The 27,932-nt window shown below is 41.5% G+C and overlaps 1 protein-coding gene across 2 annotated transcripts; it reads left to right on the top strand.

Annotated features, from left to right (window-relative positions):
• Positions 1 to 361: 361 nt before the first annotated feature.
• On the top strand, positions 362 to 25,089 carry RCN1 (reticulocalbin 1). Of its 2 annotated transcripts, none has more exons than XM_054028543.1 (7): positions 362 to 470; positions 766 to 995; positions 12,040 to 12,233; positions 16,153 to 16,331; positions 17,053 to 17,113; positions 22,635 to 22,834; positions 23,795 to 25,089. In XM_054028543.1, the coding sequence occupies exons 2-7, from the start codon at positions 769 to 771 to the stop codon at positions 23,900 to 23,902; spliced, it is 969 nt and encodes a 322-aa protein (XP_053884518.1). In that variant the 5' UTR covers positions 362 to 470; positions 766 to 768; the 3' UTR covers positions 23,903 to 25,089. The 2 variants fall into 2 exon arrangements, with proteins under 2 accessions (XP_053884518.1, XP_053884519.1); XM_054028544.1 differs by lacking the exon at positions 362 to 470 and adding an exon at positions 485 to 566.
• The last annotated feature ends 2,843 nt before the right edge of the window (positions 25,090 to 27,932 follow it).

Here is a 27,932-nt window from a genome sequence, read left to right as displayed (position 1 = left end):
ACAATCCAGCGGGTTTGCAGGACCCCTCGTTCGCTCTCGGGTGTCACTGTGTGGCTGCAAACTTTAGAGTGTTTGGTGAGTGAGAACAAGTTTCAAAAGCCCCCGGGTGTTAAACTTCCTCTGTTTTATGCAGAGCAACTGAGCTGTTCCTAGGCTGGAGCCGGGAACTCCCACAACGGAAACCTTACACCCTGCAACTCAAATCCGGCGCTCTTTGCCGCCTCAGTGGGGAAACCCGAGCCGCCCTGCAAACGTGGCGATCCAGCCCCCTCCAGCAGGCACACAGCCTCCCCTGCCCAATAGCAAGCGCTGTACCGTCTGGTGACAGAGCAACCTTTCCTTGCAACCTCTCACGTGACTGGTTGGGGAGGAAGGCTGAGGAGTTTGTGATCCCAGCCCGCAGTGGGTCATTTGCAATTTGCAGCTGCATTCCTAGGGCTGCCTGGGCGATAGACTCTGAGCAACAGCTGGTATGTGGCAAGGGGTGCTGGTGGTGAAGTACAGCTCCACGCTCGCCGTCTGTCCAGATGCGGGGAGTGGGAGTGTGTGTGCTTGGGAGCTGAAAGGTACCAGGCTCAGCTGCTGCATGTAGGGACGGGTGCTAGAGGTCCCACGCGTGCGGGTGCTTTTGGAGGTGATGCAGCACGTTGGATGACTTGATCCATGTGTCATAAGTTGACATTTCTTCTCCCCTGATTCCTTATTTGTAGCAAACTCATATAGCACTTTCTCTCCCTTTCTTTTCCCCGGGCTGTGGCGGATCAGAGAATGGGCTTCCAGGCTGCCTGCTGTTTCGTGCTGCTGCTTTGCACAGGAGGGTCACTCAGCAAACCCACTCTCAGAAAGGAGAGGGTCGTTCATCCAGACCCTCAGCTCAGCGATCAGCTGCACGAAGATAACCAAAGCTTCCAGTATGACCATGAGGCTTTTCTGGGCAAGGAGGAAGCCAAGACTTTCGATCAGCTTACTCCAGAAGAAAGCAAAGAGAAACTAGGGTAAGATGGGCTCCTAGGAGTGGAAGGGAACGGCCTCTCCAAGGAGATGCATTACAGGGACCCTGCCGCCGCAGTAGTTTAATGCATAACTTTTTTTAAACAAGTGGAAGTGAAATGCGTGTATCGAAATGATAATAGGGCGTTGCACCAGCAAGAACCTGAAAGTGCTTCTGTAATTGTAGGCTGGCTGAGCGCGAGCTCTTGAAACTACACGAGCTTTTACTGGAGAGGGAAATGCCCTTGATTTCTGTGGCTTACACCCATGTTGCAACAGCCCCTAGTGTAAGGAAATATAGACTTTCCAAGCCTCGGAACCTCACTTACTGCAACAGGGAGAGAGAGGACAGGGGAGGCGTGTCCCCCGCCCCATCAAGCGCTGATAACGTGGCAGAGGGGAGGTCCCGTTGCATCACTGCATAGTAGGGACAGCATTTATTTCAGCAGAAAAAGAGCCGGGAAGAAGCCTCAGAGACAAAAGTTTCAATCTTATTTTCTCTTTGTGTTTTTGTAACGGAAACCTGAGCTAAGGCCAGGCGTGAAGGGTTGTGTGGCAGTGGTCAGGAGTGAGAATTAACTCAAGTGCTGCAGGCATTATGCAGAGCTTGCAAATTTCTCCATACCAAGAGATCTCTGGGGAGGTTTGCAGACTCCCAGCTGAGTGACAGGGCTTTCTCAAGCCGATCTCCAGTGGCTCTAGTCACTTCAGAGCACTATCCATCCACTCAGAGGGCAGGGACTTGTGGGAAAAGTTGCCTGGCAAAATTGAACTTTACAGGGTGACATTTGTTTGACCACCACCTCTCCTCCCACAGCCTAAATTGATTTTACAAGTAAATGCTGAAAACTCAAGGCTTAGTTTCACTCCCTCTGTTTAAATTATCTTTTCTCTTTCTCTCTTCCAACTTCTCTGGCCTTGCACTGAAGATCCTCTTCCTCCAGTTGAGGATAGCTATATGCAGCACTGTACCAAGCACTGGATAGACTATAATATTCAAGCATTCCTTCTCCCATCACCTGAGTGCATTGCTTGCAACTCCCTCTGCACCTGTTCAGCCTTGTCCAGTCCATTTAAAATGCAGCTGTTAAAGTCACCCTGCTGGTCTATTGCTCTTATCCTGTCAGGCCTCACTTAGCATCTCTCTGCTAACTGTCACAGCATCACACATCTAAGCTTCCTGTCCTCACTTTTGCTACCCTTTACAACTTGCCTCTTCATGACTTACAATTAGGGCTAAGATTTAGTCATGGGTATTTTTAGTAAAAGTCATGGACAGGTCACAGGCAGTAAACAAAAATTCACGGCCCCTGACCTGTCCATGACTTGTACTATATATGCCTGACTAAATCTTGGGTGCTCTGGAAAGGGGGCACTGGGGGTGCCGCCGGTGCTCTGGGGCAGGGGGTGGCCTGGGGGTGCTGCTGGTCCTCGGGGGTGGGGGAGGAGGCGGCGGCGGTGTGCAGCCTGGGACTTCTGCTGGTGCTTGGGGAGGCAGCAGCACACAGCCTGGGACAGCCACTGGTGCTGGGGGCGGGGGGTGAAGCACAGCCCGAGACCACCGCTGGTGGCTGGGAGGCCAGGTTTTCCCCAGCAGCGGCCAGGGCGGCTGGCCTGGGAGCTGCCTGAGCTGCTCGGGTGGCTCTGGGGTCAGTCGCACCGGCTGCTGCAGAAGTTATGGAGATCCCAGAAAGTCATGGAATCCATGACTTCCGTGACAGACTCACAGCTTTACTTATAATGTTGCCCTCTCCCCTTGCTAACTATGGTAGCTTTGTTCACCTCTCCCACATTGTGCCTGTTCTTTCTCCCACGTTGCCCCTTATTCTTGGGACATCCTCCCTGATCTAGTCTATCACCCTCTCATCCTTCTGATCCCTCCTTAAGACCCACTTCTGTTGTGACATCTACAGGATGGGTAGGTTTAATGGCAGTTGAAGAGAGCTGGTTTTATTGATTTAGTAAAGGAAGAATATTTTCATATTATTTGTAAGCCGCAAGTTGTGCCCCGAGGTATCCTGTAGAACCATATGACTGCATTACCATTAGCCTCAGCCTGCCTTCTCCCTTCCCTTGCATTGTTTGTTATCCTTACTCATTGCATCTTATTTCAGAGGTGAGTGTAAGCTCTTTGGAGTAAGGACTGTCTCGTATAGTACTAAGCACAGTGGGTCTGTGATCCTATTGAGTGATACTGAAATACACGTAAAAATAGTAATAGGTGCTGTAACAAAAATATTTAAAACATAATTAGCATAAACGGGCAACTTGTCCAAACTATTCAAAGGCCTGGAATTAGCAAACTCAGCACTCCCAACATAAAAAAGCAAACTGTCTCTCGGATTCACATATAATATACTAACATCTTAGGCTTTCTTAGTTTAAACTGGAATCACTTTTAGGTCTGGGCTACACTTGAAAGTTATACCAGTATAATTATTGGTATTAAGTTATATATTGATGCCTTACACCAGTATAGTTATTCACCTTCCATATGGGAATAGCAGTACAGGTATAGCTGGTGCAGCTTTCTTGTGCAGACAAGCCTTTACTACTTTTTCCATGGAAGGAAGCAGGAGCTCCATGTAATTATATATAAATAGTATGCAGTAAATTTTATTTAATATTCTAAATCAGCACAAAGTGAAATTTAATTTTCAGTTATTTCAGTTTTCACCCCATGAATCATGTAGAGGAGATACAGACAGACACATGGATAAAACACACTAAACCAACTCTACAATAAATAGCATACTAAACAGGATACACAGAAATCTTCAGACTCTCTCACAGAAATACTGCCAATGCATTGTGGTGAAGATTGAGGGGATAATTTATCAATGGTCATGGTGGATTCTCCATCACTGGCAATTTTAAAATCAAGTTTGGAGATTTTTCTAAAAGATCTGCACTAGGAGTTTATGGTCTGTGTTATACACGAGATCAGACTAGATGATCACAAAGGTCCCTCCTGGCCTTGGAATCTATGAATTCCAGAGGTGTGGTTCCCCAGATGAAGAAGGCCCTGCCTCACATACTTTCTAGATTACACTCGATGAAGTTCAGCATCACCAAACGATACTGGGATGCAGGGCAGCAGGCACTCTTTCAGTTCTTCTGGTCCTATACAGGATTCCATTCCCAACTCTGAGTCATATTCACTTATGACCAATAAAAAGCTAGCACAGCACTAAGCTCAGGACCTTGTCTCTGGCACATATGGATCATATTATGGCCATTTTAAACTGAGCTTCAGTTAGGATATTACACCTCTCCCTTCGTTTGTCCCCTTGGACACAGATCTGAGGAACAAGAAAGTGTACTGGAGTGTTGCTCAGTGACTAAATATCACCTAAGGTAGGACAGCTTCCAACATGCTTCTCCTGTCTCCTACTGTCCATACTGCCTGGGTTTTGAAAGCTCGATCCAGAACTGAGTGCAGCCTCGAAAGAGGAGGTTCAACAGTTTAAACATCCACGAATTAAATATGGAAATACAGGGATACTTAATACAGATATGTTTGAACCATTTTTTCCTTTCTCCACCTTTTCCTCCCTAGTTATGTACATTTTGGTTTCTTTAAAATGGATGGCGTTGCAATGCCTTTTCAAATCTCTACTGTTCTCATTTTCAGAATCCGACACACCCATTGCTCTTTGATTTTCCTAGCATTGTTGATCGTTAACCATTACTGTAACTTGATCCTGCACCTGCCTTTCTTTGACAGCATCCATGAGTCTGTATATTTAAAGAAAAAAAGTCAGCCTTGGTATCTCAAATTTCAGACTGCTCTGGGGCAGGATGGTTTGTGACTTCCTGTCCAAGCAGAATTTGGGTACTCCCTGATAAAGAAAACATCTACTGCATTTTTGCTATCAAAACAAGTCTCTCCCCAACTCATCTGCCGACAGACTAACTGCCGCTTGCCCCCAGTTCGCTTTGGGTAGATGGAGGTTTGGTAGATGGACTCCTGGCCCCCTTTTGTGGGGTTCAAACTCTTTTTCCCCATGATGGGAGAATTCACAGGAAATTCTCATATGTGTTTGCATCACTCTATATGAGAGTAATATGCATAAAGGAGAAATGGAATGTAAGCTAATCTCTAGGGCTCCAACTTCAGCTATAATTAGAGAGGCATAGTTTTGCTTTTTGATTGATGGGTTGTGCGGAATACGGTGCCCTCTAATTCAGTACAGAATAGTCTTTAATATAATTAACGTGTGTCACATAGTTAAGGGAACATTTGGACTGATCTGGCATTTCTGAGAAATGGGTTTATTCTATGTTTCTTAAAAGAATCCTGAAGTGGTTTTGCTTATACTCCTGGGGGAATTCTGTGTCACTGCGTATGCGCAGAATTCATGTTCCCTGCAGATATCTTTGCTTCCTCGCAGAAAAATGACTTCTGGTGGGGAAGCAAAGGGAAGCTCACAAGATCGGTCACGTGCCCCTCACTGGCAGCGCAGGCTGGTTGGTTTGGGCACCCGGAGCAGCCGGTAAAGACGTAAATCACCACTGGGATGGGGGGAGGTAGCTGGGCAGTCGTGCGTGTGAAAGGGAGAGAGACACTCTGTCCCTCTTGCTTGTTGTTGCGGCATGCTTGGCGTGGAGAGGCAAGGCTTTGGGGTGTTTCTGAGGAGGTAGGCGTGGGGCAGAACAGAATGCAGCAGCCTGCCTGCTTAGTGTATTGCTCCCAATGTCTTTATGAATTCCCCCAGAAGTATAAAACAGGTGTAAAAGTTTTAAGGCTCCTTTATGTTGCCAGAGTGGCATAAAGGACAGGATGGCCTTATAAATGCTCATGGTGCATTAGAACTGGTCTAAATTTTTGGACTGAAAAAAATTCCTATCAAAATGTGCTCCATGAGCTGTTTGGTACTTACCTTTCTGGAGATGTTCAGTAGCCAATATAAATTGTGAGTTTGATTCCCCAGCCCTCACTTGCTCTTCAGTTGCCTATGATGTAACACTGAGCATATGGCTGCATATATTTGTTGACTAACAACTAGAAATAAAGGTCAAACCTAGCTACATTACTATTAGACAAAGGGGGCTTGGGGATTTCCTCCAGTGCTCCCCATTCCCATTCTTCTTCCATTGTACTGTAGTTTAAATAATTTACCAAAATAATTGGAACTTGCATGATTATATTGCATTATTTTGACAAATAAAATGTGTAGAATTTTGCAGAATTTTAAAATATTGTGCGCAGAATTTTTCATTTTTGGGCACAGAATTCCCCCAGGATTATGCTTACCAGCATTTTGAACAGTCTCAGAGTAGAAAACACATCACAGGACACAAACTGTGCAAATAAAGCTTCTAACTCGATTGGGCATTTTTAGGCCTTTTGCTGCTTTTCACACTTTTGATTAAAATAACTTTTGCAGCAGAAGAGGAACTTTAAATATTAAAAAGATGCTTATTAAATCAGGACAAAAAGTACCGTATGCTTTTTAGTGCTAGGATCCCAAGCAGCTTTGGTCACAAATGGTATCACTTTTCAGCAAGCTGTTGGCTTTAAGGAGGAGGACAGATTTAATTAAAAACATTATTTTTAAAGCCATTGTCTGGGAAATACTTTTAATTCAGCATAAGAATATTCATGACCCAACTCTAAGCAAACTGAGTGCAGCTTCTTTAATAAGTAATTCTCACACAAATGAGATGGGTATAAACATAACAAAGTCCGTTGTATACCACTGACTTATAATGAAACACTTAGGCCTGGTCTACACTTAAAAGTTAGATGGACACAGTTCTGGCACTCAGAGGTGTGAGAAATTCACAACACTGAGTGCCATAGTTAAGCCAACCTAACCTCTGGTGTAGACAGCATGATCTTGATGGAAGAATTCTTCCATTGACCTAGCTATGCCTTGGGAGGGGGATTAACTACAGTGACAGAAAAACTCCTTCTGTCACTGTAGGATGCGTCTACACTATGGCACTACAGCAGCATATCTGCTGCACTGCAACTATGCTGCTGTAGTGCCCGTATTGTAGACATGGCCTAAGAAAGCCATGTTCTGCTGTTGCTGTCACGCAAAAGAGAGTTGACTGATATACTCTAAACTTAGGCTCATCTACTAGCGAAGAGAAATTTTCCTGAAGAAAAAAAAACAGACATAAAAGCTGTAGAGTCATGTAGGCCTTCCAGGCCAGGCCCGTGATAAAGCTCCTGTGCAGTCTGATCCTAGTTTAATACGACATTCAGGTCTGTTGTTTATTGGTAGCAAGATGCTTGCTGAGTTTCTGGCACCATACATGGGCCCAATGTGGCAAATCTTGCTGCTGTGCATCAGACCCAGTCCAGAAGCCAGCAGTGGCACCCAATCTGGCAACCAGGCATAAGCACAAAAGGCTGAGGTTCAGAATCCCTCCCCTTCCAACTCACGTTGTAGCTGTGAGTTGTCTGGCCCATCCTTGTTTCATCTCCAAATCTCCCCGCTACCATATGTAGTGCACGGTTCTGCACCTGCAGGTTCTGAGCACCCTCTGTGTGTCCCTCCAGATTTGCCCTCCCTTTGTGCAACAGAACTGAACTGATTTCACTGTTAGAGAGCTGGGGGCAGGATGTTCCCTTAAGTGCTTATATTGAACATAGTCCCACTGAAGTTGCTGGGACTATATGAGGTTTGGTGCAGCAAGCCCTTTAGCCTTGAGAGAAGGAGGTTTTTAGTTTTATGGGCTTGTGGGGTCAGCTTAACGAGTATTGCTTAGTTTTGGTTCTGTAGCCTTGTGGCTGTGAAACCGTCTCTGAATTTTCACTTTGTTAAAGAATTAGCCACTTTAAATGGGGACACTACAACTTTTGTGATTGAAGAATGAATTTTAGCTGCATTGCAAAGCAGTCAGAAGGCTATTGCTCTCTTGCCACATCATCCTTAAAAAGACATAAGACTTTGTTTTTTACCCACCCACATTTTAGTGGGAAACAGACATAAGTCATATAGATCATGGCAGAGATGCAATTAAGCTAGAAAAATAGAAGAATGCACTTGAGGGAAAAATAAACAGTGCTGACTACAAGCAGCACAGCTCTTGGCTCTGACCAGTTCTGGAGATACTGAGGAAGTGTTAAAAATAACAGTAGGGTAAAATATTTCCTAGGCCTCTGGCAGAAACATTTCAGTTACTTTTAGCATTTAACAATAGACCGAAATGTCAGCCAACTCACTTAGGTTAAATTCATTGTGGGACAACTCCATTGATGAATATGTCCCATTGTGGTGTCAGACTTTCAGGGGAGATTCACTGAGGGGTACATACAAAAAGAAAAAGCCTGGCCAATCAGGTAGCACGTTCTTTTTTTATTTCTCAGGTGAAATTTAGCAGCACTTCTTTTTTCCCCCTTCAGAAAAGTCTTGGTTATGAATGCAGAAGACAGACTCTGCATGTGTCTGTACCCTGTGTCTGTAATGAGATCTGGAAAGATGTAATGTGCTACAAATCCAATGATGATAGCAGATCAAACACATCATTGCTGAAAATTAAGTAAAACCCATACTTGGATTGAACTAAAGTAGCTCAGAAAAGAACACTGCTTTCGATGGAGAGCAATTTTCTGCCCTAGGTGGAAGGAGCAGTTACGGAGGCAGACTCACCCATCCCTTTCTCCAGGGCTGGCACTTGCACTAGGCGACCCTAGGCGGTCACCTAGGGCAGCAGGATTTGGGGGGGCAGCATTTTGCTGTCCTCAGCGTAAATTTGGCGGTGGGGGTCCTTCCGCTCCGGGTCTTTGGCGGAAATTCGGCAGCGGGTCCTTCACTCGCTTTGGGACCCACCGCCGAAGTGCCCCAAAGATGCTGAAGTGCCCCAAAGACGCGGAGCGGAAGGACCCCCGCTGCCGAATGCTCAGAGGAGGAGCGCTGCCGCCTAGGGTGGCAAAAACCCTGGCGCCGCTCCTGCCTTTCTCCATAAAAGATCCTACAGAATCATCTAGTCTTCATTGAACAAAATGTCAGCCAGCTCACTTAAGTTGAACTAATTGTGGGTCAATGAAGACTAGATAATTCTGTTGGGTCTTTCATATTGCTTGGTGGTGGCTGAATTAAATAAAGCCAATCTGGCTGCACCTGGCAGCTGAGACTTCAGTGACTATGAATTAACCTAATTTCAAGAGCAGGAGGCACGCCTTTCCATTGATCAGTGCTAAAAGTATGCTAATACCAATAATAGTTTTCATACAAATCTTGCTGGTGCATCTGTGGTCTTTGGCATATGCTTTATATTGTATGGTTTTAGTGGCCATCCTGCGAATAGTTATGGTCCTGGGAGGACAGAGGTAATGCTATTGGAAAGAGAAAGAAAAGATTGTAAAGGGGTTTAAAGTAAACTTAGTTCCTGGGCCAGAAGGTAGCATCATTAGGCTTAATTCAAGGTGGTTTTAATGAAATACTGCTGGGGAAAAAGTTAAGGTATACTAGAGTGTAATATCCCTTGGGAAAACACATTTCTCTTGCTGGTCATAAATATGCCATTAACTGATAATTCTCTAATATATTCTAATATAAATGTCTAATAGAGCATTTTTCTTTTTTAAGGTTCCTTAGAGCCCTCAATTCAGCAAAGCTGTTAATCAGGGAATTAACTTTAACTTGAAGGCAATGGAACTTAAGCATGGAATTTGCTGCTTTCCTGATTAGGGATTGACAGGGCATACGCTTAAGTGCTTACTGAATCAGAGCCTGGGCACATTTTCTTTAGGCTTTGTCTACACTGGCACTTCGTGGACAAAAGTTTTGTCATTCAGGGGTGTTAAGGCCCCCCCCGAACGACAAAAGTTTTACTGACGAAAAGCACTGGTGTGAACAGCGCTTTGTTGGCAGGAGAGCTCTCTCCTGCTGACAAACAGCAGCTACTCTGCGCAGCTTCTAGCGGCACGGCTGTAGTGGCACAGCCATGTTGCTAAAAGCTGCGTAGTGTAGCTATACCTTTAGCTAGTGAACAAGATGCAAAGAGCACAATTCTGCCCTTAGCAGTGCACACACAACTTCCATTGACTTTAGTGGGAACTGTGCTCCTGAATTTGAGAGCAGAATTTGGATCTTTTGAATCCTACTTTGAATATTAAGGACACTAAAAATAATATTTGAAAAAAGGAAAAGACCTTCCTAGTGTTCTTTATAACACACATTGCTTTTACAGTTATTTCTTATTTAGTAAAGGTACTATTCATTATTCATACTGTTTGCTTTCTGCATTTTTTTTTAGCTTGGAATGTGAAAATAAACACATCACCTTCACATTTAGATTCTCATTCACTGGCAAAATGCTGCAATAATTGCATCGCCACCACTGCAGAGGAATGTTACAAAAAACTCTGTTTCTGCATTAGAAATGTTTCTGTTGATGTTTAATTAGTTTAAAAAAAGGAAAGATGGGGTGGTAAATTTCATAGGACAGTAAATGTTTTTTTGTTTTTTCTGTAGTAAAATATTAAACCAGTAAAATCAAAGGTACTTTTTAAGCACAAACGATAAGTCCTTAAAAAAAAAAAAAAAAAAAAGACTTTTTTAAGAGAATGGTTTGATACCAAAAAATTACTTGTACTTGAAGTTGTGCTTTCCTTGCAGGTATAAACAGAAGGGGTTTCATAGTGTTTTTAGACTGTTGAGTGTAATGGAGAGAGATTTAAATATATTGAAAATGCTTCCCTATAAATAAACCTGTGGTTAGAGCAATGTAAAGGCATGGATTTGTGTGAGCGAGATGCACAAAAAAACCCAACGGCTCACTACCGTGCCATTGGGTGGATAGAATAATAAAACACCATCTCCTTTTTTTTATCTGTAAGGAAAATAACTTGTGGAAAATTTATTTTGGGAGAAATTAAAAGGTTGAGGGAGTTGCCATACTATGCAAAGAGGGCAGCTTGGCTTTTGACTACAATAAAGCTTTGCTTAGGGCCTGATCCTGCAAGGTGCAGAGCTTCCTGAGAATTTCTGAGGCCCTGAACTTCTACTGACTTCAGGAAAAGAGGGCTCTCAGCACCGCTCAGGTGCAGGCTTTGACGTCAATGGGCAATAGTGACTGGAGACCCATTGCAGATTACTCAATGTGATTAATTAATGAGCAAAGGGCAATCCTGCCCCTGCCTCCACAGCTACACAGGGTCTCCTGGCAGCACAGTTAGTGCAGATCCTCTCTCTTTCCCCCCAAAAAAAGTGGGGTACAAGATTGTGCAGGTGTTGTATATTCTGTGCACTGCATAAAGCCCTGTGTAGATCATCCAATCCTTATACCCTCTTACAAGGAGACCACCCAAAGGAGTGCAGAAACTCCCCTAGGCTTTGGGCTGTAAGAGCCTCCATTGTACAAGATGACAGGCTCTCTATGACAGACTCTCCAGGCCTGAGGTGAAGATATGTCCTGAGCATCAGCTCAGAGCCCAGCATGGCCACTCTCTCTGATCACCGAACAGAAGATTTGCCCCTATCTGATCAGACAATAAAAAAAATCAATGACAGTACATCACCCTGTGTTCTTGTGTCCATTAATTTTGACAATGATAGTTCAGTTTTAATTATTGATGGCAGTGTACTAGCAAATGCCCCTATAGTATATTCTGTAAATATAATGAAGCCTTAGGGTATGTCTTCACTACTGGCTGGATCAGCGGGCAGCGATCGATCCAGCACAGATCGATTTATTGTGTCTAGTCTAGACGCAATAAATTGATTCCCCGAGCGCTCTCCCATCGACTTCTGTACCCCAGCTCGGCAAGAGGCGCAGGCAGAGTTGACAGGGGAGCAGCAGCAGTCGACTCACCGCGGTGAAGACACCATGGTAAGTCGATCTAATTACATCGACTTCAGCTACGTTATTCATGTAGCTGAAGTTGCGTAACTTAGATCGATTTCCCCCCTCTCCCCCCCAAGCATAGACCAGGCCTTGTGATAGAGCATCTCTCTGCAGCTTTGACTGGTACCTCTTTGTGGAGAGAGGGCAGGCACAGTCAGGATCCCATGTAGATTAGCAAAGCTGGACCGGCATGTGCATTTTATTTCTTTTTGCCAGCTCTTAAAGATGTGTCTCTCTTTGCAGGAAAATTGTTGATAGAATAGACGATAACAAAGATGGCTACGTCACAACAGAGGAATTGAAAACCTGGATTAAGCGAGTGCAGAAACGCTACATCTTTGAAAATGTGGCTAAAGTCTGGAGAGATTATGACGTAAACAAGGATAACAAAATATCCTGGGAAGAATACAAACAAGCCACGTATGGTTATTATCTAGGTAAGATTAGTCCAAAGGCAACATTTTAGGCTGGAATTTTCAAAGAAGCCTTAGGGAGACTGAAATTTCATGTCTATCAAAATCCCTGGACACAGGGACCTAACTCTCTTAGGAGAGTCTAGTCTCATATGAAATTGTAAATTAACATAGTTCAAAGATCAAAAGTTCCTCAGTTGTGCATTTGAAAAATATAGCCAATCTGCACCACAGTCACCTCTATGCATAGGGATTTCAGGAGGGGAAGAATAAGTGAATAAAATTTCAAAGCTAAGTTAAAAGCCTCTGCTCCTATTAGTAAACTAAGGGAACTGTGCTGTTGTTTTTAAACCTTTCTTTCAAAAGAAATATGTTGAGAGACTAGTAAGTATTTGCTGCATTGTTTCTCTGAAGTTTTGGTTTGGATGCTAAACATTTATGTAAGGTCTAAATAGAATGTAATTATTCTGTCAGAACGTGCCACAGATTATGATCAATTATAAATGAAAACCCCTAAAGCAACATTTATTTGAAAATATATTTGAAAGATGCAATTCTTTTCTTCTGTCCCCATGGAAATTTAATCTGATGTGCTTGATATGGCAACAGTTCAACAGTTGAGTTTTAGTGTGTTTCACATACAGAAATTGGATGGCATATGTTGGGGTCAGGGCGTCTCGGTCCAGTTCTTATTGGGCAAGTGTCCACCATTGAAACTAGCACTTCTGTTTGCAATTTCAACAGCAAGGCTTTGGATTGAGGGCCTGATCCAAAGCCCATTGAAGCCAGGCCCTGAAGGAATTACGGTTCTCTTTTCCCTCCAAGATAGATGTGAACCCTCCAGAATGTGGCTGATATGTAGTTGGGTGGGGTGAGGAAACTTGTGCTTCTACTATTGATACTCCAATTCTCACCAGGGCCATAAGCCCGAGCTCTTTCATAAGCACTGAATTCACTCTGAAAAAAGTTAACCCCCTCTGCATTTAATTGTTTTAAAATGAAAATGGCATACATATGTTTTAAAAATGGTTATACAAGAAAAAAAGTTCATCACTGATGACACAAGGTTAAATGAGATACAACTGAAATATTCTACTGCACATCTTCTTTAAAAAAAAGTACAGATTTCAGATGTGATCAAAGGAGACCATCTGAAGGTTCTTTAATTAGGGCAAGTTGTAATCAGAGAGAGACCCAAAGAACTTGAAGGAAGGTATTGATTGAAGTATATGTTAACATACTGACTTTCATTCTGGAGGAAAAGGCCTCCTACAGACTCAAAGGCCACCTCACACTGCTCTACATGACTGGATGAAATTCATGGGTCAGCACAATTCTTATGCACCACTTTGATCCCATTTTGAGGGCGTAAGTGAGACTCGGGATGTGCCCAGTTTTGTGCTGACTTTCTACACACACATTTCACTGTGTGAGAGCCAGGCTTTGGAGAGCGGCAGATATATCTTAATCTTGTTTTAATGCACAATTAAAATTCACAAAACCATTTCCCAAAGTAGTCATTTAAAAATCAGATGAGTCTATAAAGGCCTTCATTTTGAAATTGTTTTTCAAGATTTTTAATTAGTTTAGTGATGCTATTTTTCTAGAATTCTCATTCGTTTCATACCACTGAGTTTAAATCTCATTGTTTTAAACTAAAATAATTTTTAAGTTCCACCTAGGAGAGAGATAGCTGCTAGATAAACATTAGTGAGTCTGCCAGTTTCTGAAACCAGAACTCCCTATTCTCTTCAGTTTTGTTGTTTCTAAAACTGGACAAATTGAGCAGATCAGATTTAAACAGTGAAAATTGCTTCACTATACTAAATATTGGAACACAGTTTTTACAGCTCACATTAAACTAAAAACTCACAAATTACTTTAATGTGAGAATTTGACAGTTACCAGGTAGCGCCTAGTCCTGTGCTGAGGGGAGAGAGGATTGGTAGAACCCAATGTGCTATTCACTGAATATGAATATGAGAGCTCTGTGCCTTGTGCCAGAAAAAAACTGCCAGTAATAGAAAGAAATGGAAAGTTTCAGGCTGAAATCTTCCACTGAATTTTTGAGGACTCTACTCAGATCCAGATTTGAGAGACAGAAAGCAAACGTATGAGTAAAAAAGGTGACATAGGCAGGTGCTTTCAAACTCATTCTCAGCAACCATCAGTCAGAAGCTGTGGGGAAGACAAAGTTCTATTCAAGTACCCATAGAATCGTTGCTTAAAAAAATTGGTCCAAGAGACTTCCCTTAAAAGCAAAACTAGAACATCTGACAACTCCTAACAAATATGAATGGGGGAACAAGATTGGATGGCTCTGAAAGGAGAACAGGAGAAGGAACAGGTGAATCATTCATGATTGAGGCTACGATTTTGTCATGGACATTTTTAGTAAAAGTCATGGACAGGTCACGGGCAATAAACAAAAATTAATGGAAGCCGTGACCTGTCCCTGATTTTACTAAAAATATACATGACAAAATGGGGAGCAAGGAGGATCCAGCATGCTTCCCTGCTGAGGCTGGGAGCTGCAGCCCCTGCCCACTGGCTGGAAGCTGGGAAGGAATCCTGCCTATGGGGCAGCTGGGGAGCTGCAGGGGATCCCCCACAGCCATTGGGGAGTTCCGGGGCCCCTGCCACTCTGGGTGGCAGGGGTACCCTGCAGCTCCCAGCTACCACAGGGGTACCCTGCAGCTCCCAGCCACTGCGTACGGAAGTCACGGAGGTCTGCGGAAGTCATGGATTCCACGACCTCCATGACCAAATCATAGCCTTATTCATGATGTAGGAATTGGAGATGGTAAGGATTTTTTGCAGGCCAATCAGCAGTTTCATCTAGCTAAACATTTTATACTGCATTCATCACTGTGATGCTGAATGGCAGAGATTTGCAATATAAAATCTTTGATTTCTTTTTAGAGATATTAGATAATTCTTTTCTTTTTAAAAAAACAAACAAACCAAACCAAAGAAGATAAATGAGCTTTTCTAAACTGCTCACACGTCGTTAATAACCTTAAAAAGATCAGTGGAATCCTTACACAATCAGACTTGGGCAAGAAATCTCTTTGTGCAGGAACACAAGGACACGGTTAATTTTGTGCTTATTGCAGTCCCGAAGCTGGTTGGCCCAGACATAAAGGATTTCTCACAGTCATAAGCATAGAGTAAGCAGAAATCAATTCCCATAATTGAAAAATATTATCAAATCAAAACTTGCTTGCAATAACCTGCACTGGGGATTCTTATGTGACACCGACTTAAGAGATAAAGACTGAGTGATAAAAGCTTCTGGGTCAACAGATCCACCCAGAATGACTTCCATGGAATTTGAATTGGGCCCTAAACACTATAAAGATGCACTTTCAGCTGGAAGGGACAAAGGTGGCAGCACTATATCCTTCTAAACAGAGGAATCTACTTCTCTAAATCCTGTATAATCTATGCAACAAGATCGTGTCAAAAAACAGAACAAACATCTCCCTCCTACAAACTGGGATACAGACTGTTAACTACCTCATCAGTCCTATACAGCAAGAGTCTAAAACTCTGTACAAGACTCAGCAGATACGTAGATAAACTGGATCTGAACGACAGTGGTTGTTTGAGGACCTTAAGAGACTCTTAATTTCTTAGTTTATGGTAAATTCCACTTGCCCACCTGTAGACCACAATTACTACTAAACTGAGTCAGTCATTCGTAAGCACAAATCCTGTGATCACAAACACACTTTAATGGCTGACCATGAATTTAAGATTTCAGAAGGGAAATCCTGACACTTTAGCAGCCATCCTGACAATGAACTATTGTAATTTTAGAATCTACAGGATCTAAATATTTCAGCGGCTTTTTCTATACACTATCATTGCAGTGTATGGAGACCAATGCAGCAATATTTTCAGAGACACACACTTCTGAGATTGTCTAATTAATTTCTAGAAAATCCAGAAGAATTTCAAGATGCGACTGATCAACACAGTTTTAAAAAAATGCTGCCCAGGGATGAAAGGCGATTCAAAACTGCAGACCTGGATGGAGACTCAACTGCCACTCGTGAGGAGTTCACTGCCTTTCTTCATCCGGAGGAGTTTGAGCATATGAAAGACATTGTCATCTTAGTAAGTAGAGTAAAACCAATTGAATTCCTTTGCTTTTATTCCTCTGAGCCTTGATGCACTTCCCTAAACTTTCAGTTCAGGATTTTAGAAACAGGCATGCACATAAATAGTAGCCAACTCGGGAACAGAAAGGAAAGTGCTTCATGAAATTCACTTCTTTAGGGCTGGTCTACACATAGACGTGCAGTGAAATTAATAAATAAGAGTCCTATTTCAGTTTAACTAGAGTTTAAAAAAAAAAAGGGGGGGGGAATAAACTGGCACCAACTTTCACCGGAATAGCAGAAGTTGTGAATAAAATCTGATTTAGATGTGTTGATGCAAGTTTGTATATAGACAAGCCCTTAAAACTTGAAGTTAGTGTCTAGATACAAGAGTGATAGGTGCCACCTAGATAGTTTAACAGCAAAGTGGCCAAATCTATTCATATGCATGGAATTTCTTCACTCTGACAGGAGATCTGGGCTTCCTTTGAATACGAAACTCACATTGGAGCTGGTCAGTGTCAGGATTTCTGTGCACCAGGAATAGAAGAGCAGGCCATCTCCCAAATGTGAAATCTTCCCAAAGGCAGTGAGGAAAGCCAAACATGGTACAATAACTCAGGATTTCCCTTAGGATTTCAGTTTTGATAATTTTGAGAAGTGGCACCTAGTAATAAAGAGAGCTATTGGAATTTTCGGTAATTTCTTGATCATTTTGACAAAAAAATGTTTTCCAGGAAACACTGGAGGACATAGACAAAAACGAGGATGGTTTTGTGGATCAAGATGAGTACATTGGTAAGTGCTGGAATGGGGTTGACTTTCCTTAACATTTAGCACGAGTACTTTAGAAATCTCTACTCCACCAGTCCAACTTGTCTCAAATCTAAGTCAACACTTGTATCACAAGGAAGAGCACCTCCATGCCCGTACTCAGTTATTTTAAACAAAGAAAACCAAAAAGTTTCTGTCAATTTTAGGCATGTAGTGACACCTATAGCAAAGGTTGCCTAATGCTTTCCATTTTTATAAGACTCTGTTTTTAGTTTCTTATAACTTTGGCAAACTTAAAAGGTGAGGGCTGATTTTTTTTTCCATGCCCGATGTCTGCCTAAAAGTCATTTTTATTTCCCCTGGGGAAGTCAGGTAAAATGGTTCAGCCATTTCCAAGAAAAAGGTTAGAGAAAAATGTTTTCTCCCATGTTAATTTTTTTTTTAACAAGTTTCCTTGTGAAGCTCTAGTCCTTTCATGTTTTGAAGTGAAGACTTGAAATTTGGTGAGGGAGGGCTGGAAAAGTTCACCCTCTCATCAGGGATGTGCCTTTTGCAGCGCCTGTGAAAATATGGCCAAATTACAAATCTCTGGAAAAAAATCACAGTTCTCAAATGCTCGGTCTTGTTAGCATTTGGCAACTAAATTCTCTGAAGATTCCATCTGCGCTGACCATGCTTCATCCTCACGCAGTTCTGTTCAGGTTCGATCCCCATAGTGAGTGATCATGCTCCAACCTTCTGCTGCAGGAGCTGAGCTAGGGATAGGTTGCTCCTCCCAAGAGCCAGGGCTTCCTGCTGTAATGTCAATGCTTCCCCTGATGGAATCCAGGCAGCATGGAGGAGCCTACCTCGAGTGCAGAAGGACCACGAAGGGGAGAAGGCAGAGTGCATAGGTAGGGGAGGGGTTGACATTTGGGAGGTAAGTGGATTGGAGCAGGAGCAGAGGTGGGGCAGGATATAGGGGTGGGATAAGAACAAAACGCTCAGTGAGACAGGAATGGAAAAATATATGTGTGTGGCAGAGAGAGCAGGAGCTGGAGGGGGGAGGATACAAACAGATTAGGGATTGTTGGAGGTAGGAGGTCCTGGCAAGAGTTGGGTAAGGGGCAGAAGCAGAGTAAGGAGATGGGGAAGAAGACAGGGAGGGGAACAGGAGTAGGAGCTGGGGAAGGCCAGGAGCAGGGGTTGGGGCCTAGGAGCAGGGAAACAGGGGCAGAAGCTGGGGAGAGGGTAGGAGCAGAAGAGGACAGGGAGAGACTGGGGCAGAATAGTCTATAACCATTAGAGAACACTCCCTTACAGAACCCAGAATTGAACCCTTTATGTCTGAGTCTCATCATTCCTTTGCTGTGTAGCAAATAGCTGTGAAACCCACTGACAAAATGGGCCTGTCCATCCTTTCTAGTGGCCGGTCCATATAAAATAACAGTCTTCTACTGCTACCAATTAGGGCTGTCGATTAATCTCAGTTAACTCACGCAATTAACTCAAAAAGATTAATCGCGATTAAAAAAATAAATTACAATTAATCGCAGTTTTAATTGTACTGTTAAGCAATAGAATAGCAATTGAAATGTATTAAATATTTGTGGATGTTTTTCTACATTTTCAAGTATACAGATTTCAGTTACAACACAGAATACAAAGTGTATAGTGCTCACTATCATTTTTACAGTGCAAATATTTGTAATAAAATAATATAAACAAAAGAAATAGTATTTTTCAATTCACCTCATACAAGTACTGTAGTGCAATCTCTTTATTCTGAAAATGCAACTTACAAATGTAGATTGTTGTTACATAACTGCACTCTCAAACAAAACAATGTAAAACAAGTCCACTTAGTCCTTCTTCTTGTTCAGCCAATCACTAAGACAAAAACATTTATTTACATTTACGGGAGATAATATTGCCCGCTTCTTATTTACAATGTAACTAGAAAGTGAGAACAGGCGTTCTCATGGCACTTTTGTAGCCGGCATTGCAAGGTATTTACGTGCCAGATATGCTAAAGATTCATATGCGTCTTCATGCTTCGGTCACCATTCCAGAGGACATGCTTCCATGCTGATGACGCTTGTTTTAAAAAAAAAAAAAAAAGTATTAATTACATTTTTGACTGAATTCCTTGGGGGAGAATGGTGTCTCCTGCTCTGTTTTACCTGCATTCTGCCATATATTTCATGTTATAGCAGTCAGCACATGTTGTTCGTTTTAAGAGCACTTTCACTGCAAATTTGACAAGATGCAAAGAAGGTACCAATGTGAGCTTTCTAAAGATAGCTACAGCACTTGATCCAAGGTTTAAGAATCTGAAGTGCCTTCCAAAATCTGAGCGGGACGAGATCTGGAGCATGCTTTTAGAGTCTTGTAAGAGCAACACTCCAATGTGGAAACTACAGAACCCAAACAACCATCAAAAGAAAATCAACCTTCTGCTGGTGGCATCTGACTCAGATGATGAAAGTGAACATGTGTCGGTCCGGACTGCTTCGGAACATTATCTAGCAGAACCCATCATCACCATGGACACATGTCCTCTGGAATAGTGGTCAAAGCATGAAGGGACATACAAATATTTAGCACATCTGGCACATAAATATCTTGTGACACCGGCTACAATAGTGCCATCAGACGAACGCCTGTTCTCACTTTCAGGTGACATTGTAAACAAGAAACAGGCAGCATTATCTCCTGCAAATGTAACCGAACTTGTTTGTCTGAGCGATTGACTGAACAAGAAGTAGGAGAGAGTGGACTTGTAGGCTCTGAAGTTTTACATTGTTTTATTTTTGATTGCAGTTATTTTTTTGTACATAATTCTACATTTGTAAGTTCAACTTCCACAATAGAGATTGCATTACAGTACTTGTATGAGGTGAATTGAAAAATACTATTTCTGTTGTTTTTTTACAGTGCAAATATTTGTAATAAAAATAGGTATTCTATATTTTAACAGTGTGATTAATCACACGATTAATCAAAAATTTTAATTGTGCGATTAATCATGATTAATTTTTTTAATTGCCTAACAGCACTACTACCAATTATTCTGTTAGCTCAAGTGGAGGACAGTGGTGTAGCTCAACGCTGCTGCTGATGCATGTGTGGGGTTTAGTATGGTGCCACAGGATGGAATTTTTGGTTTTTCAATTTTGACTTTTTTTAAACTTAAGAACTTGCCTTAAAAATAAACTGTTACCAGGATATTAAGTTTGCAAAGGCAAGCACTCAAAAGTTGTGAAATACCTGAATTAAAGGTTAGTCGTGCCCCACTCTAGTGGCACAAAGGGAGCAGAATGGGAAATGTAAACTGCAGATCTGTTCCTGCAAGTTATTTTGGTCAAACTTCAGGCACACTGGGTTTTTGTCTGCTCTCTTGCTCTCAGAGCCAGGAAGGCACGGGGGCAGCATAAGACAGGGGCTCAGTAGTACAGGATGTGTGTGCTACACTTGTGAAAGGTCATGCTGACACTGAAGCTAGCATCTCACTCTGCCCCTTTATGATTGATTTTTTTAATCAGGAAAGTCGCACCATAAAAGCATTGGACCAAACTCAGATAAAATCTTTTTGTTTCTAATGCTACTGTAAAGATCACTTCATCACATACAATCACGAACAATATCCACACCTTAATTAATCATAGGGGGTTCTATTCCTTGAAATTATATTTAGTCTTAAGATGTGAATGCTTTTGTATGACTGAAATAACAGAGCAGCATAATTTCCCCAGTAATTTAAGTTTATTCAGTGACACTACCTACATATAATTACAAGGTAGTTGTCAACATTCGTTACCATGTGAATGCTGGTTCCTCTTGTCTTCTATAGATAGGAGTATAGAATGTTCTTGTCACGACCACCTCACATTGGCAAAGATGATAAAATCAAATTGACGGGACGTGTCAGTTGCTTCAAATAAACAATGTAACTCTTGTGTGCCTGCTCTTATTAAAAAATAAAATAAAGAGTAGCATTGCATCATTCTTCAAGTTTTCTTCAACAGTTGGGAAAATGTGTGCCTAAATTATCATATGTGCTTTAATTAGACTAAACAGAGCAGCAATTTTTTTGCTCTAAACAATGGCTACAGTACGTCATACCCACATTTTTGCTTTGTGTAGATTAATAATAATAAAAAAATAAATCCCCCACAGACATTGCACAGCTTGTTTTTCTCCCCCATCAAGGGCCCAATCTAAAGTCAACTGAAGGCACTGGCCCTTCTCCACTGACTTCAATAGGCTTTGAATCAGGTCCCAAGAAAGTTTAGAAACTAAAAATTCTGAATCGTGTTACAACACTTAGACAGAATGGGCCAAATTCCCACTAAAATGGGCATACGCAGTTCTAATGTCATGGGAGCTACGCCCACTTACGGCAGTGGAGAATCCAGCCTTGTACAGTATATGCATGTGGTTTTTATTGCTAATTTTGGACCAAATCCTCAAGAGGGTTGCACCTGCACCTCCCATGGATGGAGCTGGCCTCAAGCTTAGCCTGACCTAGAACCATGTGAACGATCTTGACAACCAAAACCATATTGGGCTGCGAGCAGAGGCCACAAAATAGGTTTCAGTTTTAAACAGGACAATGGTAGAGGTGGGGGGTGGGAGAGAATGAGCCTCGCTGAGAGGGGGAGTTGATTAGTGTGCAAGTCCTGATGGGAGGACCAGGGCAATGAGCAACAGAACTGATCATCCACTGTCTATCACAAGTTGTTTCCCTAGCCCAGGTCGCCGATGAGTGGGCTGTATCATGTCCATAAGGTGTGGTTTCCGCATAGTAGGTATCTCTGATGTATATCAACTCATGCTGCATCACAGCTCTTCTAATCTTTTCCTAGTATAGCGCAGCCCCTTACCTTCCAGTGGAGTTTGCTGCAGTCTGTTCAGTAGTCCAGGGTTAAAAAAGGAACATATCTACTCAGCTGTATTTCTCTCATACAGAGACTTCCATAAAAGCAGGACAAAAGCCATCCAGTTCCACTTAGCAGATATTTGTTTCCTTAAGTTTCCCTGTGCCTTTTATTCCCTCACCCACTCTCTGGTTGGATTCTGATGTTATCGACAAAGACACTTGCTGGCAGGGACAAGATGCAGTGCTGCTGTGGGTCCTCTCCCCTTTCCCGAGTACATTTGAGCTCATTTTGAAAGAGCGGGAGTGCAGATTAAGAGAGGATCCTGAAAGAGCTGTACATCACCACATGCTTGTAACCTGGGTAAAAAAAATCACTGGGTGAAGACATTTGGGGCTAATTGGCTTTTCAGTTACACCTGGGACTGCCCATTAACTTAAGTGGCATTGCTCTCGGATCCTAAAAGGGTGATCTGAGAATGGCTAAAACTAACAATGGTGAAGCCATTTGAGCAAAGCAAGGTGTATATCCATGTGCCCATTCCTTTTCCACCTATGCCCTGCCCCACATGATATACAATACCTCTGTGCAAGCTATTACTGTGATATTTCTACATCTAGCCTGTCTTCATTTTGTGCATAATTTGCAAGCTAAATAGGACTTTAAAACCTTTGTTTCCCCTCCAGCTGATATGTTTGCACATGAGGAAGGTGGACCCGAACCTGACTGGGTAATTACTGAACGTGAGCAGTTTTCAGATTTTCGGGATATAAACAAGGATGGGAAGATGGATAAAGAGGAAATTCGGCACTGGATTCTCCCACAAGACTATGATCACGCACAAGCTGAAGCCAGGCACTTAGTCTATGAATCGGACGTAGATAAGGTACTCATTGCTCTGGTATATTTCATAAATGTTAGATTAAGAGTTTAACTGGTTCCCTTTAGTGTCAGCCAGCAAGAGATTATTCTTAATGACTTTTCTTATTAGTACAGTCTGAGTAGAGCTTCAGACGATAAAAATGGTTTTGCTAGTGCCTTACTGCAACAAAATAAATTTGAGTTGATAAAAGTTATAAACCACAAGAAATAGCTGATAAAATAACTATGAACTCAGGTAGGCGCATTGGCTGTCCTAGTGTTAGAGAGCTTTCCAACCTATGTCCCTACACCCAAAAATTCTAAGATAGATTTTTCTCTTTTGAAAGGGGGCATGGACATTTATGTATTAAACTGGACTAAGAGATAAATAGGAGAGAGATAAAAATAGAAGACTATAAGAAATAAAACAGATTTGCAGCTTAAGGTCTGGCCCATCCCTTCTGCCACTACGATGGGGACAAATAATTCAGCAGCACCTGGATAGGAGCCATTGCTCAGCAGGATTGTTCCCCTCTCTCCAATCCTGCTGATGCTCCACTGCTGGAGTTTGGAAGATCAAGACTCCCTTATACAGAGCTGAATTTAGAAGGCTTTCACTTCAGTTATTAAATGTAGGTGACTATCATCACCAAAACCAAACAGACAAAATATTTTCCATATTAATAATCAAAAAGGAAAAGTTAAAAACATAGGTGAGGTTGCACAAGTAGACGAGCGGCACACTCCTACTGCTGAAAGTTCTGTGTTGGAATCAGTTAATTATGAAATACTTTGAGTGAAATGCAGACCTTAGTGAAATCACTGGGATTATGCCATTGACTTCCACTAGGGGCCAGCATTTCACCCACTGTCTGCAGCCTCTTTGGAGAATTTTCTCCTACTGGGTATCTCGGAAATCTGTACTGATGTTTTACCTGGTATTTAAAATGTTCTAATAGAGACTTAATTTTTTTTTCCCTCCCAGGATCAAAAGTTAACCAAAGAGGAGATTCTAGAGAACTGGAACATGTTTGTTGGCAGCCAAGCTACCAATTATGGGGAAGATCTAACAAAAAATCACGATGAACTATGATATTTTTTACAACTCAGTGTGCCACAGACTGTTCAGTTTCTCACCACATTAATGACGTCACTGTGTTTTTTTCCAGCTGAATAACTTGCACCAATATGTTTTTAACAAAGCAGCTTATTACCTCAGAAACGGGGTAGAAATAGCCTCTTACTCTGCACCATTAAATGCAGGAGCTAGTCACTACGATTTTATTTTTAAAAACCCCTCACGATTCTGAATAGATTGCAGTATCACTTTGGCAATGAATGTCTAAGACTTAGTTCTTAGGCTCATTAGAAGTTTTTCATATTTTCTTTAAATACAGTTGTTTTTCCTATAGGGAAATGCAGTTTTGATCAGGAAGAAGCTTATTGAATGTTTAAACAGATTCCAAGTTTAGTGGTTTTTTTTTTTTTTTTTTTTTAAAGTAAGAATTTAGAATCATATTCTCCCTTTCCCATGTAAAGGAGAGATTTTACTTGATAAGAGCCATCACCTTTTTTCCTCCATGCTGTAGTCTTTCCTCCTGGTTGGGTCCAGAGGTGCTGAATGAATAAGACCTCTTGGAATACAGGCATGTGCACCAGCCCTATGGATCTTAACCATTTGAGCGTGACACCTACAACTACTCACTGCCCCCAGTTCCCTTTCACTAATCAGTAGCAGCACATCTGTCACACTGGCTGTCACCCCAAGGTTGTTCTTTCATGAGGACAATAGAGTTCATGTTGACAATTATTACTACTAACAGCAGAGGTAATATGGGATGGCTGGTGGGCTGTTGGTTATGCTGTTTCCTGAGAAGAATTATGGCACATGGACCTGTTTTTCAACTCATCCCACACTTCGTATGAGTGACACACTCCACTTTTACTATGTAGGGCCTTTGCTGACTCATTCATGTCACGTGGAAAAGAAATGAGACATCTACCCTCTGGACCCTTCTTGAGATTATGGGCCTTCTGTTCTCCTCTGTGCTGCATCAGGGATGCATGTGGTTTAAAGTGCTGGTTTGTATATATACACACACATTTATATCACCAAATTGTACCATAGGTGGATGGTTTTCCTTTAGAACAGTAAACCTTCCATATGGCTGCATTTTTTACTGTATAATATGAGCTGTTCTTTATTATATACATGTGTGTGGGTTTTTTAGCCCCTGTATTGAGTTGACATGCACAATAAAACCATGACTTTCTTTTTGATACTATGAAGGTGCAGAAATGTTAATAGAGGAGTCATGTGGGAGGGGGAAGTAAAGACAGGAACCAACAGCAAGCTTTTAAACAGTAGCTTCCAAAACTATGGTCTCCATAGATAGACCATGAAGCACTTGCTGGTGGCCTACAGAGAGCTGGCTGGACACGTGCCATGGTTCCTTCTTATTTCCAGCTGATAATATATTTTAGCTTCCTTTAGTGTGATTTATGTTCCATGTAAACAATTGCTGAAGTTAGCAGTAGGTTCTAATTGGATCACCAGTGGCAGTGGTATTTATCCACACGTGTGAATGGCAGGAGAGGCATCCACCAGACATTCCCTCTAGGATGTGTGCTCCATGTTTTGAAAAAAGCTTGAAAACCCCCATTTTAAACACTGGGCAGAGTCATTCTGCTGGTGACTTCACATTTGGGGATATTATATTTGGATGCAAATTTATTTCAAGGCCAGCTAAAAAATTAAAAAGTGATAATCTAGGCCAGAGGGGAAAAATCCTTAAAAAAACACATTTCTACTTTGAAAAGTGACTAATAGTGACTATGTAAAAATGGCACCATTTTATTCAATGGTGCAAAGGCCTTGTTCTAATCCTCTGCATGAGGTTGAATTTCTCCCCCTGTGCATATTCTGAATTATAGCTGGAGAGTTAAAACAACATAGAAAAGTTGGGCTCCCTTTTACTCCAATTGGCAATGCAGAGCCAATGCAGCTATGGGAGAATGAGCTGGAGTCTGTTCTGATTTATGCATTATCAGTCAACAGAATTGTCAATTAAGTTCCAAATTTAGGCTCAAATTCTTTCTTCAGTTATAACCATGTGACTCCAAGGTATACAAGGCATGCATGGGTATCACTGGGGGTAGAATCTGCCTTGCATAGTCATACACTGGTAATAATACAGTGAGCCAGAAAGAACACAGCTTTTATCTCTGACAGATCCGTGTGTGTTTTTTCTGTTTGGTTTTTTTTTTGTTTTTTTTTTGTAAACTGAGCAGATTTGTTCTGGAAATTGCTGAAAAGGCAACCCTGGAACCATCTCTTCCATAACCAATGTCATTTTTACAGGGTCACTTTTCAGAGAACAAGTGCACTTTAGGTCATCCTCTGTTTCAATTCAAACCAGATTCCATCTAGTTTTGGCTAGTATAGATAATCTCGATAACATGTTGTAGCTTCTTGGTTTCTGCCTTACTATGACATTGCCTAAAATGTCTGTTAAAACCCCGGCTTCTTACACTAAAATGCAGTAGGACAAAATGTGATAAGCCACAAGCAAACACTTTTGTCTCTGCTCTTCCAGTACCCATGAGTCAAAGTGATGCTTCCATGCAATGTTATCTGTGAAACAATAAAACTGTGTGTTGGCACAGAAACAGAGTTTCTCTGCAGTGTTTAGTTTATTATTTGACTTTGTAGCCACATTACTGCATACTTCATTAGTCATAAACATCTCTGGGAGTGTTCATCTTGAATAGTGGTTTCATATTGAGATTTCGATTTTTTTTAAAAAAAACTTTGGAATGCTTCGCACACACAGATAACACATGCCAATTCTACTGCATCTCCTAAATGTTTAACACAAAATGCTCTTTAAAAACAAAAAACCCTCAAATGGGGGCTGGAGCTGAGACATGGGGCATCAATGTCTTCATCCAAACATGACACTGCTGAATATACCATATTCTGTTCATACAGCGCTGCATGTGAGTTTTGACAAGCAAACCAAGTTTCTCCTGTATATTGTTTGGATATTTGAGAGTACTAAGATCAAACAGGACACAATTCTGCAGTCCAGTGTCTTCTGAATTTCTAATTCTGCATGTAATATCCAAATACAAAAGTAGGCTCTATTACTCACATGAGTATGGCCTGTAAGCTTAGGCCTATGAAATTTTACCGAAAGATTTATGTCAAATAAATGAAAATGCTAAATAGATGTTAATATGTCCATTTGTGGAGAAAATTCATCACCTGATTAAAACTAGATTAAAATAATTAGCTAATCAATATTAGTGAATAACCTTAACATGACCATGCACATTTACATTTTGCTTTACTAAATATTTAAAAGGTATTTAGAAAGGCAGCTTACAATTTCATTCTAAAGGCTTCTCTTCTTTCTGCAGTTCTTTTAAGTTTCACTTACCAAGGCTCAGTAATACAGAGTACATTTTATGTACTAAATCCTCCTTTCAACCTCAATGCACTAAGAAAGAGTAACTCTAAAAGAGACTAGAGCTTCTGGGTTTAAATTTAACACTATTTAAGGAAAGCAAACCTTTGCTAGGGGATATAACTGTTAACATTGTGATTTTTTTCAAACCTAAGGTTTCTAATGGGGTTTGACTGTTCCAGAGATAACATATTTTTTCTAGGTAACATATTTCAATTTCGATTATGAGCAAATGTTACAAAATTTTAGTGTAATGTGAAATACTGTAATGTCAGATAGCATTATTTATCTGCTTAATATGACTAAAAACATTAATTGCTGGGAGCCATAATTCATCCCAGCAACATGAAAATCCATTTTGTGCCTATCTTGTCAGTTATTGCAGATTTTCATAATGAATTGTGAAGTGGTGAAATTCTTTTGGGAAATGTGTTTGTATATTTCCACCTGCAGGTTCTGTATGGTCACTTTTATTACACAGATCCTCCATTAACTAAATGTTTTCATTATGGTGGTGCCATGACACATCAAGGATGCATTTTTATCCTTTTAGATATCTGGAATAGTCTTTATTATTGTACATGCAGTTTTAATTATTAGAATTTATGAAATGAACTAAGTGGCTAATGTTCATTGACTTATATTTCCATTTAA

This window comes from Malaclemys terrapin, chromosome 4 (genome assembly GCF_027887155.1).
Source record: "Malaclemys terrapin pileata isolate rMalTer1 chromosome 4, rMalTer1.hap1, whole genome shotgun sequence".
NCBI lineage: Eukaryota > Metazoa > Chordata > Testudines > Emydidae > Malaclemys > Malaclemys terrapin.
This window is presented reverse-complemented; position numbering and strand designations above follow the sequence as displayed.

Excerpts from the sequence above, each read along its gene's own strand:
- RCN1 (XM_054028543.1), top strand. The coding sequence starts at position 769 with ATGGGCTTCCAGGCTGCCTGCTGTTTCGTGCTGCTGCTTTGCACAGGA. Across the intron at positions 12,234-16,152 it reads CACGTATGGTTATTATCTAG|AAAATCCAGAAGAATTTCAA; the intron begins GTAAGATTAGTC and ends ATTAATTTCTAG. Across the intron at positions 22,835-23,794 it reads ATGAATCGGACGTAGATAAG|GATCAAAAGTTAACCAAAGA; the intron begins GTACTCATTGCT and ends TTTCCCTCCCAG.